The sequence below is a fragment of the Salminus brasiliensis genome, chromosome 21, assembly GCF_030463535.1.
Source record: "Salminus brasiliensis chromosome 21, fSalBra1.hap2, whole genome shotgun sequence".
Lineage (NCBI taxonomy): Eukaryota > Metazoa > Chordata > Actinopteri > Characiformes > Bryconidae > Salminus > Salminus brasiliensis.
In genome coordinates, this window is record NC_132898.1 from 27711796 (window position 1) to 27731676 (window position 19881).

The 19881-nt window shown below is 43.3% G+C and overlaps 1 protein-coding gene across 3 annotated transcripts in view; it reads left to right on the plus strand.

Moving 5' to 3' along the window:
* The first annotated feature begins 484 nt into the window (after positions 1–484).
* fgd5a (FYVE, RhoGEF and PH domain containing 5a) overlaps positions 485–19881 on the plus strand; it is a 65382-nt gene continuing 45985 nt past the window's right edge. For 2 of the 3 annotated variants that reach the window (XM_072665960.1, XM_072665961.1), the window contains exons 1-2: positions 2076–2149; positions 3504–6375. In XM_072665960.1, the coding sequence (XP_072522061.1) occupies positions 2092–2149; positions 3504–6375 (2930 nt within the window). In that variant the 5' untranslated portion in view covers positions 2076–2091. Of the gene's footprint in view, positions 711–2075; positions 2150–3503; positions 6376–19881 lie in introns of those variants that run through there. The other variant, XM_072665962.1, reaches the window with a different exon arrangement.

Consider the following 19881-nt stretch of genomic DNA (forward strand, 5'->3'; position numbering starts at 1 on the left):
AACTATTCGATTACCAAATAATTCACAGTGATTTCTGCACAAGGACCTGGTCTAATATTAAATCTAGGGTTCAGTGTGTTAATGTTGAATATTGCATTGCATATGTAAATATGATTTTAAAAATCATAAACATTTCTTGTGCCTTGTTGCTTTGCAGTGCAGAATGCATCGCACCCAAGTGAGCTGTAGTGCCAGCCTAACGCATAAAGTGCCAGTATCTTCCCTGGAGTGCAAGATAACGACCTGTTTACGCTCGTGCACTTTCACGTAGGATTTACAGCGTGTTTATCGCTGTTTGGAAGTTGCCTCATGTGTTATTGGTCGGTCAGCTCCGTGTGCGTGTGTGTGTGTGTGTGTGTGTGTGTGCGTGCGTGTGGGTTTGCAGAACTGGCTCGCTCGACCTCCTGAGGAAAAAACACACCTCCCCTGCGCGGAGAAAGCCAGGCACGCTCAGCGCGCGTTTCTCCAGTGTTGATGCGAGGAGCCGAGAGGAGGCGTAAACCCAGGCGAGGCTGAAGGAAGGACAAGCCGAGGAACACACAGCTTAGTAATGCTGGCTCTCTCCGTGCCTTCACTTACGGTTGGGTCATCCGCGGAATAACGTCGCCAAGCGCTCGGACGCGGTGGATACACCGGTACGCACAGCTACAGGAACGATGGTGTGGACGTTTTTCGTGCGTTACGGTGGATGACATCCGAAATGGACCAGGGTGAGAAACCTGCTAGTACTGATTAAACTTCAGCAGCTGTGTCAGAACTGCTCCTTTACGCACGGTGGTGTTTTGGGTTTTTTTATCTCTGACCGGAATGATGGTCTGTAGATCCTCGATTGGCTTCTTTAGATGTCTTTAGACCTCACCTTGTGAAGTGCACCTTAATCAACCAGGGTTCTTCAGGGTTCTACTTTATCAGTCATACATGAAACGATGGAAACTCAGTGAAGCTTTTGAAAGCATGGATGGTTCTTTATCTGGATACAATAAAACCCTCTGCCATAAAGTTCTCCTTCACTATAAAAATTGTTTTACATAGCACCATAAAGGGTTCCACCACTGATTTTAGGAGTAAAGGAACCCTTTTTCAGAACTATATATAGAACCCGTCTTTGCTTTGAGTGCAGAGTAGTCTAACACGTATAATCTGGACTGAAATTAAGTGATGACCCTTTTATCAGGGAGCTCCAAAGACACCAATAAACTGAACTCTTAAAAATGTAAGGCTCCTAAATGGTTCCTACCCTGGAAATACAGTTCTAGAAAAGGTGGTGCATGCCAAGGTTTCTGCAGTGTTCTTCACTGAGGTATCTTCTAGAACTGCTTCAAGTCCCTGCTGAGAACCATTAATGCAAAGGTTCTTTCAACTCAAAAACATGGTTCTTTATAGAAGCACTCTTTAAAAGGTTCTTTAGGGGATCAGAAGTGGTCTGTTTATGGCCAGAAAAACCAATTTTCCTCAAATATATTACTAATTACTTGGATATTTAGGACTTCAGAAGTTTCAATGTTGACCTAAACTTGAGGTACATCACCTTTTGCTAGCACTTTAGTGAAGATTAGCATTCATAAGGCTACATGACACCTTCATTAGATTGCTATGACAACTGACAGAAGCCTTAACGTCTTATTTAACGGCTTATTTTATTAGTAGTTGAAGTAGAAGCTGCTTTTATCTTTTTTGATGGGATGACATCTCATGCTGATGGATGAATCCTTCATGTAGATGTTTGTGTCAGTTGTTGTATAAAGGCTTATATATTAGATCTCATGTAGCATTATGAAAGCTGACCTTCAGTTCAGTGCTACCGATTTGTCTTAGAGACATATCGTATGTACAGACAGCTATGATGTAGATGTATGAGGACCACTGTGAGCCTTGTTGCATGTCTAGACAGCCCAGTAGTCCACCACTATCGCTTTCACCTCTCCTGTTATTCTAGGAGAAGAGTAATCCCCCGTCTTCTCTTCTCCTCACCTTCCCTCTGCTGTCTTCCTCCCCCCCTCCCCCCCTCTCCCACCTCTCATTCCTCCTCCTCCTCTCCTCGTCGCACAGCTGATGCGCCTACTACGGCATTATCTGCCTGGATGATGTGTCATGTCCTGTTGGCTTGGCACAGTCAAAAGGTCCAGCCTACTATCTTCCCCCCATTCTGGTGTGTTTTAATTGAATTCTTTGTTGCATAATTCATATCCTGTTTTTTTCGCCAAAGGGACCAAGACTGCCCCCGTTGTTGTTTCTCATTTGGTATTGTTCTTCGACCCGCTGAAAAGACCTTTTCAGAAGAAAAAAATGCAAGTCAGTCTGAAGGAGGGGGTTTCTCTGATGTGTGAAGAGACAAGTGCATCTGAACTGAGTAAACCCTGAGCAAACTCTGCTCCTGCAAAAACGAAAGGACAACAAAAAAAAATACTGGTTCATTGACAAGGGAGGGCACGTTCTTAATGTCCTTAACCTGTGCACTTCCTGCCCGCAGATCGTCCAGGAGAGTCTGCTGGAATAGTTAATTAGTGATGGTGGAAAACAATATCTTAGCAGGGAGATCACCAAGTGCACAGGGAGTTTAGTAGGACGTGCGTCAAGGCAGGTACTAAATAACAGGAAGAGACAAAGGGTGTATGAGTTTTGTTAAGAGAAAGGGTGTGTTGCACCGAAAGGGCTTCAAATTCACATTAACAACCTTTAAGGACGCAATTTAGTTTTCATCACTGGGGTCACTGACTTTTTTGCTGTCTGTTATTTTCGTATCTCTTCTTTTTGGCAGGAAACTGCTTCAGCAGTCCCTCAGTCAGTTGCATAAATGTGTATTTGGACAATTAGTCCATTACTTGAGAAAGCTGGTAACTTGTGGAGTTGGACTATACGACTATAAGACTATAAGTTTTCAGGCTGCTTTCATGGCAAATAAGAGACTATTTGTGCTAAATTCTTATGGTGCCTCGCTGGTGACATCCCACATAAATTAAACTGGTCTTAACTTGATTGGGAACAAGATAATTAAGTTGTGGCCACTACTTAGAAAGGCGTGGGAACGAGGTAATTAAGTCAGGCCACATCTTAGTCATGCTTGGGAACAAAACAATATGTTGTGGCCACAATTTAGTGACCCAAGATCTTGTTTCCACATCTTACTTAAGTAGTGGTCCTGACTTAATTACCTCATTGCCATGCGTTACTAAGTGGTTGCCATGACTTAATTATCTCATTCCCACTTCTTATTTAAGTAGTGGCCCTGACTTAATTACCTTGTTCCCATGCCTAGCAAAGTAGTGGCTATGACTTAATTATCTCGTTACCATGTTTTACTAAGTTGTGTCCGTTACTTAGGATCTCGTTCCCACGTGTTACCAAGTGGTGGCTATGACTTAATTATCTCTTTTCAAAGTTCTGGCCACAACATAAAAGTGTTGTAGTTTTATTCATGTGGGATGTCACCAGCGGGGCACCGTAAAATTTGGCCTCAGATTGCCCTATAGCAAATGGTGTAACCTTGTTTTTCTGTTTTACAGATTATCAGAAGGCCCTTCCAACTCCTCGACCCAAGCTACAAAGTCATCTGACCATTACAGTGCGCTCCTCCCTCATGTCAAGACCTTGTTCATCTTCCAGAGGTCCAAAGCCTCCTGTCGCTCCAAAACCAAGACTATCTACCGAGCAAGAGGACGACCACAACCAAAACATTGTTAGTAATGGAGACATAGTGCCTTCTGAATCTGAATCAGAGGCTACCCTGGATGAAGCTGACGCACCTGAAGAGAACTCTGTGGGAGAGCTTGCTGAGGAGTCGTGTAACAGCGCAGATGAACAAGTGGCGGCAGAACCCACTACATGTGATGGTATTCCTGATAACAATGTGGAAGAAGACTCTGAGATGGGGGCAGGAGAAACAAATGAGATAGCAGAGTCAGAGAAGGAGAAGGAGGAGGAGGAGGAGGAGGTGGAAAACAGCACTGACGCAAATGATGCAGGCTCCTTGAATGACGTCCAAGAAGTTATTCTAACTACTGTTTCAGATGCTGTAGACCACATCAAAGACACTGGTGATGGCGAACAACCTCAGGGCACAGGTGATCTTAATGATACAGCAGACGACCCTGCTGAATATCCTGAGAAAGAGACTCTCGCAGAGGATCAAACAGGAGGTGAATCAGAGGTCAACAGTGATAAAGCCAGCCCTTATGAAGAAATTGAGGAATTAACATCAAACCAGGGAGACACATATGCTGAGATAGACAATGTTGAGGAGCCAAAATCAGATCCTGCTGATGATACAGAGGAGCCTTATTTCAATGAGAGAGAGTCCTTTCTCTGTGGGCCTCCATCAGAGTGTGACAATGAGCCATGCAAAGGGGGCACACATCCAAGTGCAGAGTGTTCATTTAGTGGGGCAGTTGAGGACAGGACGAATGCAGAGGCTGGATTTTCTTCACAAACTATGAATGGCAGCCAGCCCTTCCTGTGCGAGGAGTACCCATATGATGTCATTGGATCGCTGGACGACACCAACTCGTGGCAGCCAGAACGTGCCACAAAAGACACATCAGGACGGTTCAGATTCTCAGAGGAAGCAGAGGATGTGTTTGAGCCATATTCGGTCATAGAGGTGGTGCCTGCTGATCTCATGAGCACCTCAGACCCTGAGGCAGATCACACAGATGATGAAGAATGCGATGGAAAGAAAGCGAAGGACACTGAGACCCAGGCGGCAGGCACTTCCAACCCAGAGCCTTTTTATGTCTCATCAGATGACGTTGCAGAACTCGAGGAGGAACAGATAAGGGATTGTGTCCCATCAACCTCTGAACCCTCAGAGCAGCAGGATAAGGAGGTGGACGAGTATGCGGACATAGATGACTCTCTGTGCCAGGACGGAGATGATCAGCTGCTGGAGTGCGCGTCATCCGAGGATTATGTGGAGATAGGAGACGAAGACGAGCCTGTGGACATGGAGCGTAAAACTAAAGGAAAGAGCGCAAGGGAGCGCTCAGCCAGGCGTGGACAGGTCTATGGGAGCCAGAGGAACAGCTGCCAACCACGCCTTAGACTTTGTAACATCACAGTTCCAGCTGACCTAGACCTGGGCAGGACTCCCGAGCTGACGAACCGTGTAGTATTCGCCCACACCACAGAGGCTTTCGAGGAGGACATTGAAGACCTTGACTGCCATATAGTGCCTTTCTTTGAGGACTCAGACTCAGACAGTGATGAACACATTTATGAGGAGGCAGGCTTTGATTCAGAAGGAGAGAACTTTATCTCTCTGGACAGGAAAACTATTGTGACCCGCTCACGTTCACTCTCTGGGAAAGTACCCGGATATGTCCCTGAGACTGTTCCTGAGGAGACAGGCAATGAATCCCAGACTCACGACTACTACACCGTGGCCTTGGACCAAAATGGTGATCTGTTAACGTCTTCAGATAATTCAGAAATCCATCGGATGATTCCATCATTGAAGCACAGACGTTTTCTTGCCTATCCACGATCATACTCTGTGGAAGGTCGAGATGTGGATGGCTTCTCTTCCCATTTTGGAGGGGATCACTCGCCCCAAGTGGAGAACAAAGTAAAACGGAAAGACGACACTCTCTCGCTGCCTTGTGTCATCACCTCTTCCGGAAGCTTTTCTCAAAGAAGCCACCAGTCATCCAGTGGTGTGTCTACACCTACATCTCTCGTTGACATACCACCACCCTTTGAGCTGGCTTACATCACCAAGAGGCCTGTCACTAAAAGCTCACCATCTCTTCTTATTCAACATGAGTCCAATGACAAGCCCAAAAAGAAGAAGACGTCATTCAAGCGTTTCTTGGCTCTGAAGTTTAGAAAGAAAACTGATAACAAAGCGCATGGAGACGGTAGTGTCCGTTCCTCCAGATCGTCATCAGAATCCAGCCATCATGGACCAGTTCGAGTTATAGAGCTGGACCGGAGGAGTACCGGCAGCTCCCCACAGCTTCAGTCTCGAATTGTAAAATCACAGCGCAACTCAGACTTTCCCGCCACCTTTGTGGTTTACAAGGACAGGCAAAAGAGGAAAGGCGTCCCCAAGACTTACGGCAACAGGGGCATCTCCAGAGTTGAGTCTTTTGAAGAGCGCTCTCGTCCTCCTTTCATGCCGCTCCCGCTGACTAAACCTCGATCCATCTCCTTTCCAAGTGCCGATACATCAGACTATGAAAACATTCCGGCCATGAGCTCAGACTATGAGAATATTCAGATTCCTCCAGGAAGGCCCACTCGGGCAGTTACGATCACAGAATTCTTTGAGGACCACAGTCGGACAACAACAAATGCAAATGAGAATGATGGTTATGTGGACATGAATAGCTTTGCAGGAATAGAGAACAAGACCAACACACAAGAGCAGGAAGCTGAGAGGTAAGACACATTGTCAGTTCTTGCGTATTTACTGCAAATCTTGCACATTTAGACTGGATCAAAAAAATGCAATTAACAGTTCATTAACAGTTGCATATACTGAGCATATACTGTATACACTATGACCCTAATAAGAATGTAATAGAAGCAATATCGTAAGAGATATGCCATATTCCACCAAGCAGACCAAAAGATGTGTAAATACTTAATTAAATTAAATGAACTATATCTCAGACTATAAAATGGTCTACATGTCTGGAATTACTGTAGGGTAAGCCTAGCAGCAACGCAGCATATCGTAAGCCTAAGGAGAGTTCCCATGTTTGGAATGTTGAAAGCTCTTCCTCTGAACACAATGGCTGTACCATCACAGAAATTTGGAGGAAGTACTGGCCAAAACAATGTTAACAGGAAATGGGATCAGTGTTTGGCCAGTCTGATAGCTCTGCCTTCACCTTTCTGAGAGTACACTGAGTAAAAGTAGCTAGTACAATACGAAATACGAATCCCATTGGCTAGGTTAGATGATGAAACATAAGCTTAGCTAGCATAGCTTTTTAGACTAAAATCTAGGTACAGTTAGCTTAGAATGTGATAATACAACAACTATAATAACAATAGGGCTACTGCTTTTAAGCTTAATGACTTGACAAGTTTATTGACCAAACGAGTCAATCAGCATGACCAGCATGCTGACCAGCTGGTAGGCAAGCAAGACCAGCTTGACCAAAGTTGTCAAGCAGCTGTACCAAACTAGTCAACCCGTATGTCCAGCTTGATGACAAAGTTGGTCACATTGGTCAAACTCAATTAAAAACATATATTATGCTGGTCAACTATTTTAACCAGCTTTCTTAACATCATAAGGTGTACGTTTAGGTGGTTGACCAGCTTTGCAACCATCTTGACCATCAAAGTCATATACCACCTAAAAAAACGCCCAAAAACTGGATGAGCTAGATGTTTCAGCTGGGTATACATAATTATTTCCTCTCAAACTCCACTATCGTCTAGTGAAAACATTGATTTATGATGGTAGATTGTTTGTCAGGATGATTCAAAGTTGATAAGATGAGATGAAATCAGACCTTAATCAAGAAAAAATGACCTAAATCAGTTCTTTATCAAACTGCAGTGTTTTCGCATAATCAGGCCACACCTCATGGTCATAAACAGATGTACAGAAGATGTGCACAGAATCAAATATATTAGCCATAATGTGAGCTGAGGGAATGCCAGGTTTGATTAATAACCCCTATCTGCACTCAAGACAGCGAAGAGCCAGATTCGAACGAGCAAGCAGCACCTGGCTTCCCAGCCTCCCCATCTGTAGCCTCTGTTCGGTACGTTAGAAGAGCAGCCTGCAGGGTTGAGGCTCGTCGGATTCAGGAAGATGGACTATGCTCACAGGAGAGCTTATCTCGTTTTCTCATTTGCTGGATTTCGTTCTATGTCTGCCGTGGTAACCCCTGTGTGTGTGTGTGTGTGTGTGTTAGAGTAGGCCAAGTAGTAGCAGTGTTACAAATAGTTTGGCAAGGGTGGAAACTGGATTAGGGGCTACGGTGATTTTTCACCTTTATTGCGCTCTACTGCCTGAAAGATGAAGTGGGGGGCAATGAGGAAGCTTAGAGAAGCAGTAGAGAAAGCTTAGCAGTGGGTGGTTTCCATGTTCTTGAGTAAGATGTCACTTAGTTCTTCTTGTTCAGCATACCTGAGTGGAGGGTTAGTGATGGGACAGTAGAGAATCACTGTTTTTTAATATGTCTCTTATACTGCAGTTACATTATGCATATAAATGGAATCCATTGAAACATGGTCTTATTGAACACCTAACCCTTTGAAGCTGTCTAACATATTGAGCGTCCTTCCACCTTGCGTTAACATGTGTTTAGTGCTGGGGTTGGATCTGGATATACTGGATATCTGCATCCCATTTACACTGCAATGGGTTTGTTTACACCTGGCATTAACCTACGTTGTGTATCCGGACAGTATCTGGATCTCCCTTGACCGGATTCTGTTCACACTGGTCATTGAAACGCGTTCCCAGAGTGACCAGATGCAATCCGATTTTACCTTCCTGTGTAAAAATCACACTAACATAGATCATTTTCCTTTAGCTTTTTGTTCTCATCAATACTGTCCTGCTCCAGGAGACTGTGAACAGATTAGTGGAATGGTTGTGAGTTCTACAATGTGGTGGAACAATAGGTGGTTCTCCTATTCCTGTAATGACTCTATCAGAAAATGCAACACACTGCTTAACCCGCAAGGGAAGAAACTCTGTAATACTGCTCTAACCTACCAGTAAGCAAATTGTCATTTCAGCTGGTGGCAGGGCAATAGACGACAGTCACATTCAGCAGCAGAACCAATTAACATGGTAATTTCAGTAAGAGGTGGGGCAATAGACGACAGTAAAATTCAGCAACAGAACCAATCAAAACAGTCATTTCTGCGAGAGGCGGAGCAATAGACGACAGTCACATTCAGCAGCAGCACAAATTAACATGGTCATTTCTGCAAGAGGCGGGGCAATAGACGACAGTCACATTCAGCAGCAGAACCAATGAAAACGGTCATTTCAGAAAAAGGCGGGGCAATAAATGACAGTGAAATTCAGCAGCAGCACCAATTACCATAGTAATTTCAGCGAGAGGTGGGGCAATAGACGACAGTGAAATTCAGCAACAGAACCAATCAAAACAGTAATTTCTGCAAGAGGCGGGGCAATAGACGACAGTCAAGTTCAGCAGCAGCACCAATTAAAATGGTAATTTCAGCTGGACACAGGGCATTAGTCAAATTTAGCAGTAGTACCAATCAGGATAGTTAGTTTCCCTGTGGGCAGGACAAAAGTCAGTTCAAATCAGCTGCGAAACCTAAACACAAACACAGCAAGAAGAGAGGCCGAGATCCACTGTAATAATTACTCAGCATTTTGTTTACACTTTTATGTTAATTCTATTAGTATTAAATATGGAAGAGATCCATCTTAGAGCAGCTCTGAATGTGGTTTGAGTGATCCAATCATGATCCGATCACAGTGCACCTTGGAAGTGTTCACACCTGGCCTTCCTTACAGACAAGTGAAATCAGGCTCAGTGTGTCCTCAGTGTGAACAGATGGGATCCGTTTCCAGTACCTTACGTCACTCCTGATAACGTATGACCAGTCCAATACTTACGCATTAAACGGAATGGACCAATAGGAAAGCTCCAAAAGGACTCGATGAGTACAATCTTTTTACATTGACCTACACTGAAAGTTGAGAACGTTTTTCCAGCTCCTGTTGCTGTTTGGGAAATTCAGGGGACGAGGGTGATGTACAGACCTCTGTAACTTCAATATTTTAATGTCAACATATTGTCAGTTTAGTCAAACTGTATATAATAATAATAATAATAATAATATAATCAATAATCAAACATAGGCCTTACAAAGCGCTCTGTGTTTTGATTCAACTCCCCAGAGTCTGCATTCCACCCTGGTCCCTGGGGAGAAAGACCATTTACACAGGTGTGGAAAGGGCCAATCTCTGACCCTCTCTGACCAAATTATCTTCTCCTCTCCTTCAGTGCCCTGGAGTCATCATTACACACCTCTGCTCAGTGAGCTCCAGTGGTGCCACACACACACATACACGCAGATACCATTTCAAGTGGGCTCTGGGCAGCATTTTAATAGATTTTTGTGAAAGGAGCATCAGGGAAATTTGCAGTAGTCATTTGTATTGCTATTAGTGTCTGCTCTGTTTACAGTCATTACTACGCATTACCATGTTAAAAAAAAGCACATCATTGGCTTTGTAAAGCACTTAGCATATACAGGATAGGTGCTCCTGAGCATCACCCATACTGACAAGCACAGAGGGTCCTTTGGGCGGGTAACCCAAAAATAAGCTGTCGTCTAACACAAATACGGTTTGTGAGGTTTGCAGGTTTGTTTTAATCAAACATTTGCAAAAATGATTTAATTTTAAAATTAAAAATGCACACATTTAGTCAAAATAAAATAATGCACTTGCATCCCATCAGCTATTAGTTAGTGGATGTTGTTGTTGGTGTTTAACGTTTTTCTACTAGATGTACTGAAAAAAGGAGCAGTGTCATTAAACCTGGTGGTCATTTGACCCACTAGGTTTAAAAGTACTGAGGCAAAGCCCCAAAACCTCAGCCCCAAGAACTGACCACCAAGCATGCGCCACAGCTCAATGCACGGGGGGTTTATACCCCTCTAGCCCACACCTAGCACTAGGCAGCATGGTGCCAATAGGCCCATGTTTATCTGCCGCAGAGAGTCCTAATCTATTGGCAGTATTTCTCTACAAGGACTAGACAAGTTGTATCAGTGTCAATGGGTGTCCGCAAACATTTGGACATACAGTGTATTCCTTTCCAATAACACATCATTCTACGGCCAACCCCTGCTGCTCTTCTGTACACCACTCTCTGAAAGCTGGTTAGCGGTTCTAGCCTCTTTCTATTGTGGTCTTCCTTTGTGCGGTGGGAATAGTGTGAAAACACGTCAGTCTCTTGATGGAAACCCCCCACACCACACTATTTACGTGCCACACGTTTGAGGGTCCTCCATTGCTCAGCCGACAGTGATCTCTCTGAGCCCGAGGGGGGGTGGGGTGGTCTTTTTCTCCTGGTGCCATTATTGATTTCTATCTTTGTGTGTCCACCATCTCCAAGCGCTGAAAGGGCAGCACTGTTAACCACTCTTCGTCTCTGGAAGGTCCTCGGCCGCTGGAGCTGCTTGACCTGTTTTTTTCTTGGCAGTGTATATGTGAGTGTGTGTGTGTGTGTGTGTGTTTTAACACTCTTGGCGAGAAGTTGACATCGCCACTGCTGCTGGCAGAGGCTCAGTGACATCAGAGTGATTGATAGTTTTCACACCCTGGCTAATCAGAAGGGAGTTCGCTCTTGCTCCTGGTGGTCCTAAGGGTTGGCTAAAAATTGCTCCAGTGATTAAGTGGCTATGAGACATCATGTATTAGACCCTTAAAAATAAAGGTGCCAAAAAGAGGGTCTTCAGAGTGGTGTCAGTGAAGAAGAGGTGGAGTGGTGTTCCCTGAAGAGCCTTTTAATGGACGGTTCTCAAAGAATCGTTGAGATGTGAGTGTGAAGACCCCTTTTAAGGCTTAAAAGAACCTCCACATAACCAGCTCTACACATTTTACCATTAAACAGGCTATTTTAAACCTGATCTATGTCAATTACATCTGTTCTGATTGGCTACTCTGTATTGCGCCTTGTTCAGAGAATATTCCCTGGCTAAAACCCTCCTTAGAACTTCAGTGTGACTGGATGGACAGCCATAACATTAGCATCACTGACAGTCATCTACAGTGGCTTCATCTGTCAAGGCAGCAAGTGAACAGGGATGTGTTAAAAGCCAGAAAAAAGAGCAAGCATAAGGATCTAAGCCACTTTGACAGGAACCCGATTGTAACGGCTAGACGACTGGAGGGTCAGAGCATCTCCAAAACATCAGGGGTCAGTACCTAAATGACAACCAGCGACAGTGTTATTGGCCCACCTCAGAGTCCCCATCTCATAACGTACAGAACTTTAAGGATTTGCTGCTAATGCCAGATACCACGGGTCTTGTGGAGTCCATGCCTCGAATGCTTAGATCTGTTGTGGCGGCACAAAGTGGACCTACTCCATATTAGGCAGGTGGTGCTAATGTTATGGCTGGTTGGTGTATGTGAATGCACTGGTGAAGTCACAAAAACAGGGAAGGGAGAGAGAGACTGAAGGAATGTCTAAGGAGTGATGAATAAGGAAGGGAGAGAGGGAATGAGCGAGAGGAGATAAAGAGGTGATGTTAAAGTCTGTTGCCTCAATATGTCTTCTAAAATGGACCATCCATTTCTTTTACTCTGCTCCACCATTTACCCAACAGCAGCCAAAGTCCCAGGGATCTGAACAGGTCAATTTGTTTAACGGCTTTGAACACTGACCTACTAATGCCAGCTCACAGCCTGCAGTGCTTTCACAGTGCAGGCCAACCATTAACATTAATTAATACTGACTAAGTCCAGCACCAACCAAAATACACTCAGAAGCAGTATGAGCATGTGATATCAGAGACATGGGCATCTGAGTGACATTACTGAAGTCCAGACCTGCCAGGTCCTCCCAGTTGTCAAAAATATGACTTTATGATTATGACTATCAAGCTTTTGACGCTTTTTTTTATATATATATATTTTTTTTTATAAAAAGAGATTTTGACTAGTCAGAATGATGAATAAAGATCTCATAATTACTTATTTTGTCAAAAATAATGCCCTATTTTGTCAAAATTATGACTTAAGTCTTAAGTCTTTTATCATAAAATCGTGTTTATCGTGTTCCTGGAAGTCTTTGAGAAAGACTTCTAATACGACATTCACAATTTTAGAAAAGATTTTATAACAGTGTTTCTTAAATTTTATACATTTCTTAAGATCTTGCCTTATTTAATACTGAAAACTATTGAAAATAGTGTTTTGACCTCTACAGGTGCCCTTGAATGACTGGACCTGTAGCTTCACAGATATATTTACAGTGTGACCTGTTTAACCCCTTAACGCAGCAAGGCTTATTACACACTAAGGTGGATTACTCAGTAACTACAGGGACTTCTGTGCAAACTGGTGGGGCTATTCTCTGGTAATAGACATTTATACCAGTGGGGCAGTGGTGCCTCAGCGGTTAGAACGCCAGGGTATCGATAACAGGGTTGTGGGTTCGATTCCCGGGCTCGGCAAGCTGCCACTGTTGGGCCCTTGAGCAAGGCCCTTTACTCTCTCTGCTCCCCGGGCGCTGGAGTTGGCTGCCCACCGCTCTGGGTGTGTGTGTGTGTGTGTGTGTGAACTCACTGCCCCTAACACGTGTGAGTGTGTGTTCACTACCAGATGGGTTAAATGCAGAGGACACATTTCACTGTACAGTGACAAATACGTGCACCTTTACCTTAATAACACCTTCAGCCCACCTAGCCTGTTTAAAGGATTACATTTTCATGCACAGTAGTAGATTTATGAAGAATCACCCACTTTTTGGAGAAAACTAAAGCAGTAGTTTAGTGAAAAATTATAGTCACACACTTTCCCCTAAAGTTGACTGGCCAGGCTTCTTTAGCTTTGCCCAGAAAACTAAGCGGCTAACATAGCTAACCAATAGTAGCAGGTTACGATCACCTGTGGCATTCCACGTCTAAATCATCACACCCGCGCCTAAGTTAAGTAATCTCTAAAAAAACTTGCTTAGATTGCTCCTGACACTTTGTGACACAGTGTTGTGTTTAAAAATGGACATGGCACAGTTAAAAACAGAAGTGGCGGCCATCTTGCTGTCTGAATATTCATTGATTGTAGTCATACAATGTCAGAAACCACTTTCCATAAAAAAAACAGTGTGGTGTGAGGCAAACAGTGTGGATTTAGGCATGGTTGATCCTAATTAGTGGCAAGACAACCATATTCACCATTTGTGTTGGAAACTGAGAAACTGGGCGAAAATGGGCCTCCACCTTTAACCCATCCATCCACTAAACACACACATACACACTGGTGAGCTGACATACACAGTGACAGTGATCAGACATGGTTTAAACATAGGGTTAAAGATCTTTGCTCAAGGGACCGACAGTGGCAGCTTGCCTAGCCCGGGTATCGAACCCACAACCTGTTAGCTACATTAGCTTTATAGCTCCAGTGATAGACTACAGCTTTTTGCTGAGACTCAACAAAAAATGCTGATTTGGCACAACTAGACACTCTGTTAATACCAATAAGCTGGAGCTATCCTCACACACACACACACATACACACACACAGTCTTACTTAGAAAGTGTAGACCCAGACGGTGAACAATGATGTAAATGATGTTTTTTTTATTACACAGTGTTTTCAGGGTGGTATCGGTTATTAATTGCTCACCCATTAGGGTGTAGCTGTGGTCCGGCCTGGTCCGGTCCGGGTCAGGCCTGGTGCCCAACCTTCTGGGGTCATTGCCAGGCCTTCCCAGGAGAGGAAAGCTGTGTTTACAGGAAATGCAGGACAGGGGCGTATGGAGACGAGGTCAGCGGGATGGGGTGGAGCAGGCAATACCAAACCCCCCACCCCCCACCCCCCTCCCCAGACTCCCTTGCGACCCTCCACAATAAGGCAAGGCGTGGTGCAGTCAGGAAAACCTGCCCACTGTAAAGATGTTGTTGTTGTCATGGTTCCCAGTCCTCTCGGCGTTTAAAGATTTTATGACATCACATTAGAAACAGAGGCAGGCAGTGGCCGTTGGAATTATACTGGTGGGGTCTTATGTATGCTTGTAACCTGCACACAGACTGGCCCTCATATCACAGTTGCAGTTCACAACAAAAGCAAAGTGCAGTTTGCAGTCCGAGTGATCGGATTTGTTTGTTCGGATCTGGTGTCAATGCATCTTGGGTGCGTTTACACTTTTTATGCATTTTGATGTGGCTTGGTCTTAAAAAGGTTCAAAGAACATTTCAGTTGAAGTTCACATTTGTTTTGCCTGGCTGTGAATGCAGTATAGGACAGGAGTTTCCTTGGAGTGGCTTATTCAGTCTTAAGTCATCTGAGTAACTAAACATTGTATTATGTGGGAAGGGAGTGACCCATGACACACACACACTAACACTAACACTGTGGACCCCCCTTATCACAAAAAAACAGAGAAAGGCGGTCAGACAAACCAATACACTGACTGCCATTCTGATACAGTGGGAGCTGGACAGCTTTTCCACTCTATCTGTTGTACAAAACATCTGCCACCCTTCCACTCCCTCATTCAGTAGCTCTACCCTGTCAGACTACACTGCCCATAAGATATTTGAGATATATTGAGATATTTTCTCTAAAAGAAAACATTAAATCAGTATGTTTTCTTTGTTAATTTGCAATACCATAAAATATTATGTAGAAAAAATGCCTTCTGGCCTAAAATGCTTTAAATATGTGCTTTAAACTTGATCAAAAACTAAAATTACAGCACGCTCTGACAAGGATAAAGTGTTAAGATCAGTAAATACAACGTTAAGCCTTACGGCTGTGCAGACCAAACTGATCCACCAGCATGACCATTGTGACCAAGCTTGCCCACCAACAAAACTATTCTACAAGTCTGAGCAAACTCTCAGAAAAGAAGGTATCTACCTGTCACACTTAACCTAACCCCTAACCCTAACCTTAACAATAATCTAAACTTAACCTAATCCTTGCCATAAGCCTAACCCTAAACTTAACCATAGAATGTGAAAAACGTTTCTGCAGGAGTTTAAATCCATTAATTACTTTGTTAGAAGCTCCATAATGAACGAATGTGGAATGCAGTGGTGTTGCTGTTTTCTCAGTTCTTCTTTGAGTACATAACAGTCTGGGTTGTGTGTGCTTGGCAAAACAGTGCCACCAATGGATGGGATGTACTAAATATTGGACGGGAGCTTTTGCAAATGTTACGAATTTTGTGGGGTGCAATTTAGTGGTATATGTACTAATTTTATGAGATCTTCTTGAACAATAGACGGGGAAAAATCCTACCAATAGTATAATATTTTACTTCCCTTCCACCATCCCAACTCCGAAATGCCCGGCTAGCTCGGATACCATGTTTTCCTCGCAAATTCATCTAAACACAGCAGAAGAAAACCTTTACCTGCAAAGTAACAGAAAAGAAAGCAAGGTGTCCTCAACATATTCAGCACAGCACCTACCTTCCCTTCCCTAAAGCCCCTTAGACCCCTCCTCATCACTCTTCTCCAACCCTTACCCGCATTCAAATTTCCTGCGTTATGTTAAATGAAGTCTAGTAATGAAGCTATTCCAGCGACGCTTATCTTCTGTAATAGCACTGTTCCACGGATGGAGAGCGGAAAACGCGGGCAGTTTCCAAAGCGTGTTTTAACATTGAAAATCAATTGAATTACATATTGCAGAGCTTCACAAAAGGCAGCAGACAGCTGAATGTATGTATAGGGCTGTTATAGTGTTGGCGACCATTGTGTTGTGGCAGTAATTCTGCGCTGTAAATTTAGCTCCGGGGTGTTTTAAAGCATGGCGCTCTGGGAAGAAGCACTTTGCTCCATAATTGCCTCTCTTAATGATGATGTTAAGCGCAGAGGAGATGGAGAGAGATTATGTAGAATGAGGAAGTTTAACGTATATCGGAACAGAGAGATTTGTGTTTGCATTGGAGAGGTTTTTAAGAGGAATTGGAAATATTGAATGTTTGTTATACCCAGTTTACAGATAAAATAAAAGCAAGAGGGGGGAAGAGTCTGGAACCAGTGGAGAGAGAGAGAGAGAGAGAGAGAGAGAGAGAGAGAGAGAGAGAGAGAGAGAGAGAGATTTTCCCTGGTTTGAAGATGAAGGATGCAGAGAGTTAAATCTTGTCCTAATGTGGTTCAGACTATGAGCCATCTCAGTGAACTTCTCAGCACCCCTCATTTATTTGGAAATCTGGAAATGAGTAATTAGTAACGTACACATCATATGTGCATGTGGTGTGTGTGTGTGTGTGTGTGTGTGTGTAGCTCACAGTGACCTTGTGAGAGATGAGTGTGAGGCACAGCTGGACACCTATATGACCTTTTGTACACAGGAGACAGGAGATGAGTCTCAGACAGTGAGACACACACACACACACACACACACACACTGCCATATATGTTTGTATTGTTGTACTAACCTTTGCCATCACAATAGCTTTAACCCTTAATCATACTAACTCTAAACCAAACCCTACTAATCCTAATCTTACTCACACTAAACTTAACCCTATTTATCCTAGTGTCAACCCTAATCCTAACACTAGCCATATTAACCCTAAACCTAACCCTTCTGATCTTACTCCCCTAAACCTAACACTACTAATTCTAATCCAATTCAAATTTTTTGTGTATTCAAACCAGCTGAGATGGCTGAGATTCTTGGGTAAATAGTGAAGCACTTTTGTAAGTCGATCTGAATAAGAGCATCTGCTAAATGCAGCAAATGTGAATGTAAATGTAATCTTACTCCCCCAAACCCTAACCCTAACTATACCCTACTAATCCAAAATCTACTCCCCCAAACCCTAACCCTAACTATACCCTACTAATCCAAAATCTACTTCTTAAAAACCTAACCCTAATTATACCCTACTAATCCAAAATCCACTTCCCCAAAACCTAACCCTAACTACACCCTACTAATCCAAAATCTACTCCCCAAAACCTAACCCTAAATATACCCTACTAATCCAAAATCTACTTCCCCAAAACCTAACCCTAACTATACCCTACTAATCCAAAATCTACTCCCCCCAAAACCTAACCCTAACTATACCCTACTAATCCAAAATCCACTTCCCCAAAACCTAACCCTAACTACACCCTACTAATCCAAAATCTACTCCCCAAAACCTAACCCTAACTATACCCTACTAATCCAAAATCTACTCCCCCAAAGCCTAACCCTAACTATACCCTACTGATCCAAAATCTACTCCCCCCAAAACCTAACCCTAACTATACCCTACTAATCCAAAATCCACTTCCCCAAAACCTAACCCTAACTATACCCTACTAATCCAAACGCTACTCCCCCCAAAACCTAACCCTAACTATACCCTACTAATCCAAAATCTACTCCCCCCAAAACCTAACCCTAACTATACCCTACTAATCCAAAATCTACTCCCCAAAACCTAACCCTAACTATACCCTACTAATCTAAAATCTACTCCCCCCAAACCCTAACCCTAACTATACCCTACTAATCCAAAATCTACTCCCCCCAAAACCTAACCCTAACTATACCCTACTAATCCAAAATCCACTTCCCCAAAACCTAACCCTAACTACACCCTACTAATCCAAAATCTACTCCCCAAAACCTAACCCTAAATATACCCTACTAATCCAAAATCCACTTCCCCAAAACCTAACCCTAACTATACCCTACTAATCCAAAATCTACTCCCCCCAAAACCTAACCCTAACTATACCCTACTAATCCAAAATCCACTTCCCCAAAACCTAACCCTAACTACACCCTACTAATCCAAAATCTACTCCCCAAAACCTAACCCTAACTATACCCTACTAATCCAAAATCTACTCCCCCAAAGCCTAACCCTAACTATACCCTACTGATCCAAAATCTACTCCCCCCAAAACCTAACCCTAACTATACCCTACTAATCCAAAATCCACTTCCCCAAAACCTAACCCTAACTATACCCTACTAATCCAAAATCTACTCCCCCCAAAACCTAACCCTAACTATACCCTACTAATCCAAAATCTACTCCCCCCAAAACCTAACCCTAACTATACCCTACTAATCCAAAATCTACTCCCCCCAAAACCTAACCCTAACTATACCCTACTAATCTAAAATCTACTCCCCCCAAAACCTAACCCTAACTATACCCTACTAATCCAAAATCCACTTCCTCAAAACCTAACCCTAACTACACCCTACTAATATAAAATCTACTCCCCCCAAAACCTAACCCTAACTATACCCTACTAATCCAATAACCCTAATCTTGACTCTAATTTACACCTACGCCTTAAACCTAACCTCAGTATCTGAAAGCTGACCTTTCTGCCATGTTCCTTTTTCCTAAAGTTGAGTTTGTCTGTTCAGGAGGCCAGAGGCGTGTTCTCACTTCAGCTTATTTTTCAGGTTGTGCTGTCATGGTGAGGACATGTGGTCCTCACAGTGATAGAAGTACAAGGCCACGCAGACACTAATAGCAGTGTGTTAAAATCATTAACACTCCTCTCACAGGAGGACATCATTTCCTCATATATGATGGATCTGTGTGTGAATGTACAGTAGAGGTTTCAGCAAGCACATATGAGGGTGTGTACAGTCTGTTCCTGTATGTGTTTGTGCACAAAGTGTTCTCATTGCTTCCTGTGTGTGTGTGTGTGGATGAGTGTATGTAAGAAAATCACCACACAGCAACTTCATGACACTTTGTGTATGTATACTTTAAAAAAGTTCAGTGTTCAGCCGTAAAAATGAGGGCTGTATTTAGTGCTGGTCTAACCTGCAGTGTGTTGTCATAGGAAGGTGTTCACAGGCCGTCGTTCCTGTTATCAGATGTATGTTATGCTGTATGTCGGCTTGGTCTTGCTAAATTTACCTTCAGGTCTCGACTTTTGTGTCTTGATCTCTGTCTCGATCTTATTTTGACTGAGTCGTGACTTGGATTCAGGCCACTTCACAATCAGTGTTGATAATCTTGACTCATAGGGTTAAGGTGGTTTCAGTGGCATAAAATATGTGTATTGCCGAGTTCTGGCAAGAATTATGTTTATGCATCACATATTTTAGTCATTTGCAAGCAACAGCTATGTTTAAATCTTGTAAATTCAAACTAGGCCTGGAAAATTAGTTGAAAATTCATCAAAACCGACACTCAGAGACTTAAACTGATGCAATCACTGGGGAGAACTCCAGCCAACTGAGCAACTTGAGCAGCTTATTTAATTGTT